Source organism: Lepidochelys olivacea (assembly GCF_965140295.1).
Source record: "Lepidochelys olivacea isolate rLepOli2 genome assembly, chromosome: 17".
Lineage (NCBI taxonomy): Eukaryota > Metazoa > Chordata > Testudines > Cheloniidae > Lepidochelys > Lepidochelys olivacea.
In genome coordinates, this window is record NC_140427.1 from 8,733,985 (window position 1) to 8,746,344 (window position 12,360).

At 42.0% G+C, this 12,360-nt stretch overlaps 2 protein-coding genes across 19 annotated transcripts in view; one reads left to right on the top strand and one right to left on the bottom strand.

The window, feature by feature from the left end:
* LOC311532632 (uncharacterized protein) overlaps positions 1-9,158 on the top strand; it is a 139,055-nt gene extending 129,897 nt beyond the window's left edge. Inside the window, exon 6 of the mRNA XM_084651263.1 lies at positions 8,480-9,158. The gene's annotated coding sequence lies outside the window, so the exon portion shown is untranslated. The remainder of the gene's footprint in view (positions 1-8,479) is intronic.
* MSI2 (musashi RNA binding protein 2) overlaps positions 1-12,360 on the bottom strand; it is a 378,049-nt gene that overhangs the window by 8,852 nt on the left and 356,837 nt on the right. For 8 of the 18 annotated variants that reach the window (XM_084651249.1, XM_084651251.1, XM_084651252.1 and 5 more), the window contains one exon: positions 8,194-8,370. The exons of the other annotated variants lie outside the window; for them this stretch is intronic. In XM_084651249.1, coding sequence (XP_084507375.1) covers positions 8,194-8,370 — 177 coding nt within the window. The remainder of the gene's footprint in view (positions 1-8,193; positions 8,371-12,360) is intronic. 18 annotated transcript variants of the gene reach the window in all.

Consider the following 12,360-nt stretch of genomic DNA (forward strand, 5'->3'; position numbering starts at 1 on the left):
AATAACACTGCTGAGTTTTAAGAGAGTTCCCAGTCTTGTTCCATCCTAGCACTGGCATCAATGACACAAACAATTGTACTGTCATTTCTGTCACTTGCTTTTAATTCTCATACTGAAACACATGCATGTGTGTAGGGGAGGAAAGGGTTTACAAAGTGTCTATTATTATGAAAGACACCACAGTCTGACTAGCGGTACAGGTTTTGACTGTAATGTGTCTTCATGATGTGGACAATAGATACGCTCTGTGTGATGGTGTGTTTCTGCATTGGCCAGCTCTTCTAAATAAAGGTAATTTTGAAGACTCCATTTCAGAACACGATTTGCTGGGAAAACCCAAGGTCATAACAATGTCAAGAAGAAGTAGCAATCCCCAGAGAACACAGGGCAGATTATACAAATATGCCAAGGGTTTAATTAAAAACAAACAAAAACAAAAAATATTCACAAAATAGGCCAAATTTCTCCCTAATGTAACTCACTGAAGTCAATGGAGGTGACACCTGGGCTGAACAGGTCCCTCTGTTTTCAATATTAATTTCAAGATACAATGATAAAATTACACCAACAACGACCAGTTTCTAGAGAGTTGTGCAGTATTCTAGCATGGCTGTTCTGCTCTACAGCTGTGTCAAAATCCATAAGATGAGAGAAGCTAGAAATGGAAATGACCAGATCAAAGCATCTAGCTTTCTACATGTGCAAAATAGAGACCTCCCAACAGAAGAAATCACATATCCATCTAATGCTGTGCTGCATGTGTAGGGGAGTAGGAGAAACACATATTTCAAAGCTTCAAATATTTTTGCTTACTTAAAATATATTTGAAAGGATGAAGTATTGAGGAGGCGGAGCTGGCAGATCTGGATACTGATGCTTACAGCATATATCCACAAAAAGAAAAGGAGTACATGTGGCACCTTAGAGACTAACAAATTTATTAGAGCATAAGCTTTCGTGAGCTACAGCTCACTTAATGCATCCGATGAAGTGAGCTGTAGCTCACAAAAGCTTATGCTCTAATAAATTTGTTAGTCTCTAAGGTGCCACATGTACTCCTTTTCTTTTTGGGGATACAGACTAACACAGCTGCTACTCTGAAACCTAGCATATATCCAGTGTTTACTGAAGAAGCAACTGTGTAAGCCTCATAAAACACCACCTCAAGTCTAACAGGAGCAGCAATATGGGCTAGATCCTCAGCTAGTGGAAATCAGAAACACTCCATTACTTTCAGTGGAGCAATATTGATTTACACAGCTGAGGGTATGGGACAGATCTTTTGGGACAGTAAGAATGGCAAGCCATCTCAAGCAGAGTCTTCTCCTTAGATAACTCCCTAACGCTGATGGATTATATTGAGGTTCTCTTTTGGTACCCATTGTGGTAAACTAAAAGTGGAATAGAGCTAAGGACACTCATTTGTTCTCCCTGGGATCAAACTGAGGGAGCTCTGGAATGTGAGTTAGATGGAAACAAATTCCCCTTGTTAAAATAAAATAATCATAACGTACAGTGGCATGCCATTTGTAGTGAATTCCACAAAAGAGCAGCTCTGTTTATCGTCATGAATGAAAACCCCATTTCAGTGCACTGCCCTGTGCAAAATGTAACCCTGATATTGAGAAATGAAGTTGTTCTGTGCAAATATAACTAAAAATAACAATACTAGAAAAGGATTTTACTAGGCACAGAGCAAGGAGAAGAGGGGATGGAATATGAGTATCCCTTAGGTATTTACCATCCTGCATGGGAGATAAAATGGGAACACAAAAGATCTCAAAGGCAGATTTCCCACGTTCACTGGAGTTGCTGACTGATGCCAATACGCTGCTAATAGTAGCACAAGTCATTTAGCGATAAGTGGCTATAACCCCACAACCAATAATATATGCATACACGACAGCATCCAGGGTAAAATCATCCAATTTGCAACTGCAAAACTTATAGGTGGATGACAAGAAAACACTTGCTTTAGTGGTTTCCCGAAAGGAAGAGAGAAAACTAAAAGCCACCAAACAGATTTCTAAAAGCGAGACTCATCTCCCCCCATCTCCATTAAAAACACTGGGAATGTTGGTTTTCAAACATCCAAGAAGTTGATGGCAACTATTTATTCAACTATCCTTCTGATTGCGGGTATGTAATATAAGAACAAGATAACTTGATATTCAGTGGATAGAAAATTAACACTACACACAGACCACAGAACTGACTACAAGAAAAATGTGCCCGCTGATCCATTATCTGGTAAATGTACTATCTGGGTATAGAATGTTCAGGTTCCTATGTGAGCTTGGCCTGCAAAATAGCTGGTTGTAGAAATTTTATAGAAGTGTCTGGAAGCTTTTATAGAGCTGACACTTCGCTCTAGACCCAATAAAGGAAATAGGAAAACTCTCATAATTGCTAGAAGACTAAACACTTTGCAAAAAGCCATATTTTAAGGATTCACTCACCCATGATGAGCTGCTAAATATCTGCCTTCTTGAAATATTAGTACCCAAATTCAGCTAGATCTAGAGCTAGTTTTAAGGCAGATTTGAAACAACAGCAATGACCGTGACTGACTTCTCTGATCTGAAAAAAGTGATGTGTTTTGTTAAGATATACAGCACTTTAAAAAAATCTTGTCTAATACAAACCTGTGAATAAGTGGACTCAGATTTTAAAAGAAAAAGCCAAAAAACTTGAAATTGTTTCATGCCAGAAAATACAGTGAGGTGTTTTGGGGCCATATTTTTATTTAAAAGTTTCCAATTGTCACCTCAACCACAGGGAAAAGTGAAAGCTGGTCAGAGGTACTTCTGGTTTTAGTTTAGGGAAACCAGAGAGCGTTTAAGAGCCACATCTTTCAATGGAGTTCCAATCTGAAAAGAAAAGGAGACAGACTCTGCTCGGAATTGTACCCTGTAGGCAGAATCAGGTCCAGGTTACGGGAGAGAAGAGTTGGAAGTGAGTTTTGCTGACCTAAAGGTAGGGGACTATTGTTTTCCGATATCATTTTTGGCTGTAGGTCCATGGAGATCAAGAATTAGGTGTTATCCATTTTCCCCTTCCACCCAAGGCACCAACCAGCTGATGCAAGTCTCTCCTTAGCTCAGCACAAAATCACTGTCTGATGACTCAGCATTAAACATGGGCAGGCACAGTTAACTTCCTCCACTGCTAGGGATTTTATTGTACTTGTGAAGTCTTGTTGATCAGGCCCCACATTTTCCACGTCTTAAAAAGTTTGGGTCCAATTTACTAACCTATTGCACATCATGAAACCATTCTGCACAGAACATTTCACCGCAGTAGAACTTCAGCCTAATAACTCAAACCTTCGAGTTTCTCATATGCAGAATTTGTGGTCCCAGTCTTTACCAGCAGATACTGTACCAGAGTAGGGTCAAGAGAGATGTGGGAAAGATTGTATGCATCTGTGGTTCATATCTCAGCACAACCCAGGGGTCCTCGGAATACAACCATGAGGATCTTCTAGATTTCCTCAGATCCAGCCACTCCTTGCCAGTGGTATCTTACCCTGAGGGTCAGATGGTCCAGTGCCTAGAGCAGCTGTAATCGAGGGGCAGGATCCATCAGATGTGTCAGAGAACGGGAAACAGAGATTGTTTGTTCAATATGTGCTTTGACTTAGCTGTGTGTCTTGTTACAGCCCATCTGGCTGTGCTCTGATCATTCACCGTGTCTAGTTAATTTTCACCTGTACTTGAAGTTTTGCCTGTTGGCTGAATTTGGCACCAATTCACTGTCCAGCCTACAGGGGATAGGGCAAAATTTTTTTACCTCCTGTCTTACGAGGCGCATGCTGACGGTGGTTATTTTCAGTCTAGGCCCAGTGCAAAAGGAAAGACTAACTTGAAACTATCCTTTCCCTCCTCCAATCCACATACCCATCCATGACATCCTACACAGTAGCTGCCCTTCTCCTGACTTCCTCCAGAACCCTGTCAGCTCTGCTTCTTAGTTGCTCAACGGGATGGGTGCTAACAGGCCGAACATGCTCCCTCTGCAGCACTTTCAGTATTCATGGTCCTACTACGACAGAGCAGAGGTCAGGCTGACTTGGGAAATTCTACCCCCACATGCTATTTGCAAAGGGAAAGCAACGCTTCTCTGTCAGCGGAGCAGAAGGGTCAGCGCATCAGTATCTCAAGGGAGCTAAGAGGGATGGAGAATGTATCATGGGGACCGGATTGAGAGGAATATTGGGGTAGACAAGACAACAAAGTCCCAATATGAGTAACACCCCCCAGAAAGGTGGCAAAGCCTCCGTGATGGAAAAGGAGAAAGGAAAAAGGATGCAAAAATTAAAATGATAATAACGTATGAGTTCTCACATCAGGAGCTGAGCAACCTGCATTAGGGACACTATTTTTAATGATGATTTGAATTACACTAGCCCCCAGAGACTCCAAGCAAAAATCAGGGTCCATTGTGCAATGCACTCTATAGATACAGGAAGAGATTACAGTCTAACTCAATCAAACAGGCAATCAGAATTATTATCCCCATTTTACAGATTGGGAACTGAGGCACAGAAAGATTAAGTGACTTGCCCAAATTCATATAGGGAGTCTGTGACAGAGCTGGGAATTGATCCCAGGTCTCATACTAAGTGTCTTAATCACAAAGCCATCCTTCCTCTCGTAGTTTTCCTGTTTAATTGTGACTGTTGGTATTTATTATTTGTATTTGTTGACTTTTTCTATCACAGTGCAATTATAAGGAAAGGGCTGGATGTTGCTGAAATATGACTGGGTATTAAAAATGATCTGTAGGTCTGTACTGTACCAGGAAGCCCTGGAATAAGCCAGTTCAATTTTGTGATCATGAACTTTTATGAAGTAAAGGTAAAACAATATTTTTCAAACAAACAAACAACCAGAAAAGCTTGAACAAAAAGTGATTGATGACTATTTGGGGGCTGCTTTTAAATTGAGGTTGTAGGGGTTGATGACTGAGAAGGGGATGGGAAGAACCTATTGGTAAGAGACAACGTAATCTCTAGTTTTATTAAACAGTGGAACTAACTTCCTGTCAAAGGCAGCCTGCTAAGCTCTGTACAGCTCTCAAATGAGTCTCCATTGGGAAACCACAAAGCACAAAACATCTGTTTCAAATTTCACTCTTGGAAACAGCAATATTACACAATCACATCCAGTCTGGGCATAAGCTAGTACTCAGAACAGATCTGGGTCTGTCAACCCCAGGTTACACAAAGGACCCATCAGAACCACATGAAAAAAAACAGCTACAAAAATTATGGGACTTGCAAGCATCCAACTCCCAAGTTGTGAGGTTAGTTTGTAAGACCCCTGGTTCTTAGATCTTGTCGGTATGCAGAGTTGTCCTGGTTTAGCTACAGGTGTGATTTTAAGCTGATGTGGATAAACTGGTTCACACCCCTGTGTGGACATGCTCATTTCAGTTTAAATCAGCAGAGGTTATTAACCTTTTTCTTTCTGAGCCACCCCACATGCTATAAAAACTCCAGGCCTCACTTGTTCCACAACAATTGTTTTTCTGCATATAAAAGCCAGGGTCGGCGTTAAGAGGGCCCTTGTGTTAAGCAAGCAGGGCAACTTCCCAGGGCCCCATGCCACTGGGGACCTGCAAATCTAAGTTGATCAGCTTCAGCCCAGGTGGCAAGGCTTGGGGTCTTGGGCTTCAGTGCCGCGTGGTGGGGCTTCAGCTTTCTGCTCTGGGCCCCAGGGAGTCTAACACTGGCCCTCCTTGGGGACTTCCTGAAACCTGCTCATGGCCCCCCAGTGGACCCTGGACCCCTGGTTGAGAACTGCTGGAATATAGCATGCTTCACTTCTTGTACTCAGTTATTGGGGAGTCTTGCCAGGCACTGTTAAACAGTGGCCACTTTTCACCAGAGGTGGCCACACTCCTGCGATTCATCCCTGTGTACTGTACAACTGCACAGTTTATTGTACAATTCATGGAGCTAAATCTCCAACGCTCCCTAGGATGCATTTGGTGCTACAGAAATACAAATTCATCATCATTACATTCCCTCCTGATGTATCCTCAATGATTTCCACATTCCTGCATGAATATCCATAGAAACTAGTCTTTTTACTGAAATAATAATGTAGGAGAATTTTAAAAACTCCAATAACTTCAGGACAGTTTTTCTTATGAATAGGATTTTACCATTACATCATCCTTGTTCCCCTTTAAAGAAGCTTTTTTAACCAACTCTTAATGTGCATGTAACATACTTTTCAAAGTGTGGTTCTCCCAACACCTGATTTACATGAAGGAGCCAATAGTGGGAGCTCACATAATAATCCTAGCAGTTCAAGACATACTAAGAAGGTGGAAACTCATAATGCTACAAAATATTCTGCTGGGAGCAATGACAGGGAGAAAGCTGAGGCTAGCTTATCTGGTGCTTTGTCCTATGAACTGCCATGTTAACACAGAGCCTGCTCGCAAATTAATCCAGTGTTGGACAAGAAAGGTCACCACTGAAAGATAAACTCTTTTTCGATAAAGTGTTGAGAAATTTCTAAGTCATGACTCATTATGACATTTGCCTTAGCATATGGTGCATTACTCTAAGGGGGATTCAGAATGCCTCTCTGGGAGGGAACGGAAAGGGCATTAGTTAAAGCATGACCAAGTTGGGCAAATAAATGCCACCCGACTCAACTCAGCTCATCCAAATTCAATTCATACAAAGAAGTGGGAGGGGGAAATATTGGGGTTACTTACCTGTAAGTGGAGGTTCTTTGTGATGTGTGGTCCCTATCTGAATTTCACATGTGGGTACACATGTACACCACGCGCCTGAGTGGGGAATTCTTTTTAAAAGCATAGTCCATTAGCCCACTCACGTGCCGTGAGGCAGACCAAGACCTCTCTCGTTTCCCATTCTTACTGCAGTCCAAACAATCCACAGCAAAGGGGACAGAGGGCAAGTAGTGGAATACATATAGGGATCACCCATCTCGAAGAACCTTCAATTACAGGTAAGTAACCTCCATGTCTTCTTCAAGAGATGGTCTCTCTGTGTATCCCACACATGGGATATTAGCAAGCAGTAATCAAACAGGAGGTGGGTGCGAGGACATAGAAGTGAAAACTGACTGTAGTACTGCTGTCCCCAAAGCTGGATCTGCGGTGGATGCCTGGACCAGAGCGTAATGTCTCATGAAGGTATGCAGAGAGCTCCAAGTAGCTGCCCTACACGTCTCTAGTAGGGGAAGTCTCTCAGAGATGCAGCTGAAGCAGCTTTCCCTGTGGTGGAATGTGCCCTCACCCCCTAAAGGGGATGAACGTGAGCTAGCTGGTAACAAAGGATAATACAGCCAGAGAGCCACTTAGAAAGTCGCACCAGAGAGGCATTGGTCCACACCACCCTTGATTCATCCTCAGTTCAGAGCATGAGGAGTGCTATGGCACACGTATGGACCAGTGGACACTGCTTGTTAAAAAATTCCAGAGTCAGATGCATGGTGTGTATTCGTACCCAGGTAGGGACCATCACATGAAGAAGAACTAAAAGATTTAGCCATAAGATTATTGTCCTACATGGAAAATGTGCATGATACAGGAATTAAGATCAATCCAGTTAAGGCTTTTGGGTACTGTGGAAATAAATTACACCTGATGACAAAATACACTCTTAAGCACCATTAAAGTGCATAGTATTTCAAAGGAAACAAACAAGGTGAGATATTTACACAGGTATAAAACAAACATGATATAGATATAGCTATTTCTCTGGACATATTATTTACATTTAACGTTAGGTAAAAATACATTTTCCGCACGCAGTTGAGAAACTCGCTTAATTAAAAACTGGAGTTAAAAATTTATGAGAAGCAATAAAAGGCACCCAAACTGAGTTAAACCCTTACATTTCAACTCTCAAGGATAAATTAACTAAGGGCCTGATCTAAAGCCCACTGAAGTCACTGAAAAGACTATATATATACACACCTCATGGACTCCAATGGGTTTTGGATCAGGTCCTCAAAGAGCAGGTATTCCTGACCCTGACCTTAAGCGTTAAAGCAAAGTCAATCAAAAACTGGAATCAAGTAAAGGGCTCAAGTGAAGTTCCATAGCCAACCATGAACTGACATGCAGGCCTGCTTTTGTGCACCACTAAATAGGTGATGTATAGAAACTTTTGTTTCCCCCAAATGAATGAAATGCTATACAAACCTGGGCTCTTAAACTGATCCGGGCTGGGAAGGTGGTGGAGGGGGGAGTTACTCGCTGAAGCAGCGTGCTCACTACGAAGCATCTGAGCCACTCGAGGCCCCATGGAACCATAGTCCGCGTACGATAACGGGGCCCGTTGGTCACCGGGCGAAGAATAGAAACCATAATCGGGGATCCCTGGAGATACAGTGACTCTATCATTGTGGATACTGGATTCTTTCTTATATTAGTCTTTTCAATGTTAAATACTGTGCTTTTGCTTTTTTTTTTTTTTTTTTTTTTACAGTTACAAATATGAGAAATTGAAAAGTAAAAGCTGAAATTTGAAGAATTGTGCAAAATTTGATTAGAGGAAATCAAGGCTACTTATTCTAGTCAGTGTATGCAGTGGCAAGAAAACTTCTAGTTTTAGAGAAGCCACCAGATGAATTACTGGACTTCCTCTTCCACAATACATTAGAATGAAATATAGTGTCCCAGTTATTACAGTAAGAAATACATTTCATATCGAGAGGAATAGCTGAACGCAGAAGTGAGCCAACTGGAGCTACCTTAGCTATAATTTATCCATGTAAGCTTCCACTCCCTCCCATTAGAAATATATGTGTATATGAATCTGTATACTGTGTGTGCGCATTTGTGTGTGTGTATGAACACATACTCCCCAAAGCATGCATCCATCTATCCCGAACAATGCACTAATATCTACACACTTCTTTTTCATCTGATGACGCACAATCAGAGCAAGACTATGCTCTCAGTTACACCAATGTAAATCCAGCGTAACTGTTCATGTCAGTGGAGTTGACACTGACATAGCTGAGAGCAGAATCTGTCCCATAAACAATCAGCACCAGTCTCATTTTAATAGATGTGCTCTTCAGAAAGCTTATAACTGTTATCTAGAGTACCACACTAGGAGCAGAGAGTGACTTAAATTTAAAGAAATAACAAAATAACGAAATATCCTGTGTAAACATCTCCTGTATAAATTTTACAAATCAGGCTACAAGTTTCTTCCTTCAAGCACAGCAGATTTGAGACTTTTTAAAAATAATAGTAATAAAAAAAATTAACAAGAGGAAATGATTGTTTCCTCTTTGCATTACAAGGCACCAGCTGCCACGAGAAGAAAATGTTCCGAACACCTGCAAACCTGCTGCTCTTCCACAATTACAATTGGTTTCAAACTAAAAACAAAAGCAGGCCTGAGCTTGTGGTTACAGTAACTGAGGAGAAGAGAATGTAGCAGGGGGCAACAACAGGAAAAGAAAGAAATTACATTAAATTTAACATCTACTGTCTTGTCAGCTGCCGAGCAAAAGAGGCCCCTCGGTATCAGGGTATGCCTACACTGCAGTCTGGCGATGTGATAGCTGGATCAAAGCCAGCTTGAGTGCCATGGAGCTGCAGGGGCTAGCCCTGCCTGCCCAGAACCCTGGGTACGTACTAGATCATATTAGATCAAGCTAGATGAAAACTTGCTTGGGTACATCTACAAACGCTGCAGAAATGCCTCCTGACTGTAGTAGAGACATGCCCTTGGTCTGCTGTGTTGGCTAATTAAAGGCTGGCTCCAGGAGCAGAGTAAAGCAAAGCAAGAGTATGTGGAAAAGCAGCAAATGGCTTTCATGCTGAGAATGAAAAGCTGTGGGCAGCTGGGATAAGAATTAAACAGAACGAAATTACTTCCTTCCTCCACTTCCTCCCTGCACCTCTCTATAAAATAGTTCCTCCTCAGCTGAAATTTCCTTCTGATTTCATGCCAAGCATTTTTCCAGTGGTTCACTCTCACCCAACGCCTGTCATTACCAATCAACTTTCCTTCTTCCTAGCTCCTCTCCACTCTTGCTTTATCCTATTAACCCTGGAGGTTGCTTTCTGCATGTCCATGCTCCCTGACAACTTGTTGATATAGTGCGCTAATTTCGGGAGGACTCTCTCCCCTCTCCTATCATAAACAGCCACGCATGATTTGGCAGACGTTTCCATCATCAGTGTTTATGATCATAACTGCACGTGCTTGAAAGCAGCAGGAAGTTTTCAATACAACTGTCATTAAGACAAGTGAAAAATTCATATAACATGCAGCAAAAACATCTTCCCCTCAAAGGAATAAATGATATAACATTTAACGCTACCGATACAGATAAAAGTGGATAGCGGAGCAGCGCAGGGTAATACACATCAGGGAGATGGCATTCAATAAGGAGCTCTGAGACATGCGGAGAGGGGCACAAACAAAATGGAGGGGAAAACTCACGGAACAACGCTCAAACATCACATTCCTGGAGACAAGTGGCAACCATTTGAAGATGATGTTGGTTGACTATCAGTTTTTTAGCATAACATATTGAATGTGTTTATGTTTTGAGGCCAGGGCCCAACCTACAAAACTGGAGGGAAACTTTCCCAAAGTTTTGGGGGCATTTGAATTGGGGGTTTCCATGAGCATTTTCACCGGAGGTTTTCACTGAGCTCCTGCTCTGGTTTTCTTAGGTGCTTGTACAGACGGCTCGGATAGAGGGATATACATACACAGCCTACGTTTTGAAATGTGACTAATGATTTTGGGTGCCTCCTTTTTTAATTGCCCAAATAGACAGACCATGAAAGTGCTGAGCACTTGCCCTCTGAAAATCATGCTCCTTTAAGGTCTCTCAAGCTAGGCACCCAAAACCATTAGTCACTTCAGACAGCATGTGTGCGCACCCACACACTCACATATACATACGTAGGTTAATATCCCCAATAGCTCCAAGCGTTAGGAGAGAGACAACTCCTCTTTCACAAAGGGTAGCTTCCATTCATTACTATTTACACAGTGCTTTCAAGGTGTAAAGAGCTAGGAGGGTTTGAGAGTCAAGTGCTGTAGCTGGATTTTAAAAGGAGCTGGTTAATGTTACACATTGTTTGTAGTTACAGATGCTAAAGTAAAAGGTAAGCAGATCTCACGGGTCAGGACATGAGATGACCACAAGCAGCCATTTGCATTCAGAGATCTTTTTGCCTTCCCCTAACACATCAGGTATCGCAATATATGGAAACAGAATTTGCTGAAGCAGAGTAGATCAGTCATTCGCAGCTGGTATGCTGTCTCTATCAGTGGCCAATATGCAAACGCTTCAGAGGAAGGTGAAAGGAAAATGTCATACACCTGGCTGATTAAGCTGATTAATACTGGTTAAGCTAGGGGTGGGGCAGAGATCTCCTTCCTGACCCCTCTGGAAATCAAATAATGTTCTGAAGCATGAGATTTGATTATCACTCAGCATGCATGACTGCAGAGGTTACTGCTGATCATAACATTATCCAGACCATTTAAAAATGCAGCTACAATATTGGATTATACTATTATCATTCTGCATCTTCAGAGCCCTGTACAAACATTAACTAATTAGTCCCCACGACTTTGGTGTATTATTATCCCCATTTTACAGGTGAGTAAAGAGAGGCTAATGACCTGATTTACAGAGGTGCTGTGCACTGAACTCCCATTTATGCTCATGGGAGAGCGAGCCTGGTTTTCAGAGGTGCTACATACCTCTAAGTGACTAGCCAAGGCCACATGGGCAAGTCTGTGGCAGAACCTGAAACAGTCTGCAGACACTCCTGGCTCTTAGTCCTGTATTCAGATCCATTAGAATATACTGCTTCTCTTACTTGCTGCAGTAGCATACATCTCATTGCTACCAAGTCCAGCCTCTTCCAAATCCATTTGCTACATATCAACAGCCTTATATAGCTCTGCTGCTAGGTACAGTATGCTCTTTTATGATTAGGCCCCAGAAGCTCTAAATCTTTCGGTGTGTATTTCACACACGGAATATCGCTTTCTGTCAACGACCAACTGCTGCCAGACACTTTGGTCCCTTCCTGGGGCATGTTTCCTGAGGACTGAAATGTTTTGATCAAACTAAAGTCTCTGGGCTTAAATATATGGGTACCTGGGTAAAAATTAATAGTCTGTGATACATAAGAGGTTAGACTAGATCATCTAATAGTCACTTCTGGGCTTAAACTCTATGAAATTTCAAATTAAGATCAACAATCAAACCAGAGAATCTCCTGAGGATAACAAGATTGCTACTGAGGGATAGCTCAGTGGTTTGAGCATTGGCCTGCTAAACCCAAGGTTGTGAGTTCAGTCCTTGAGGGGGCTATTTA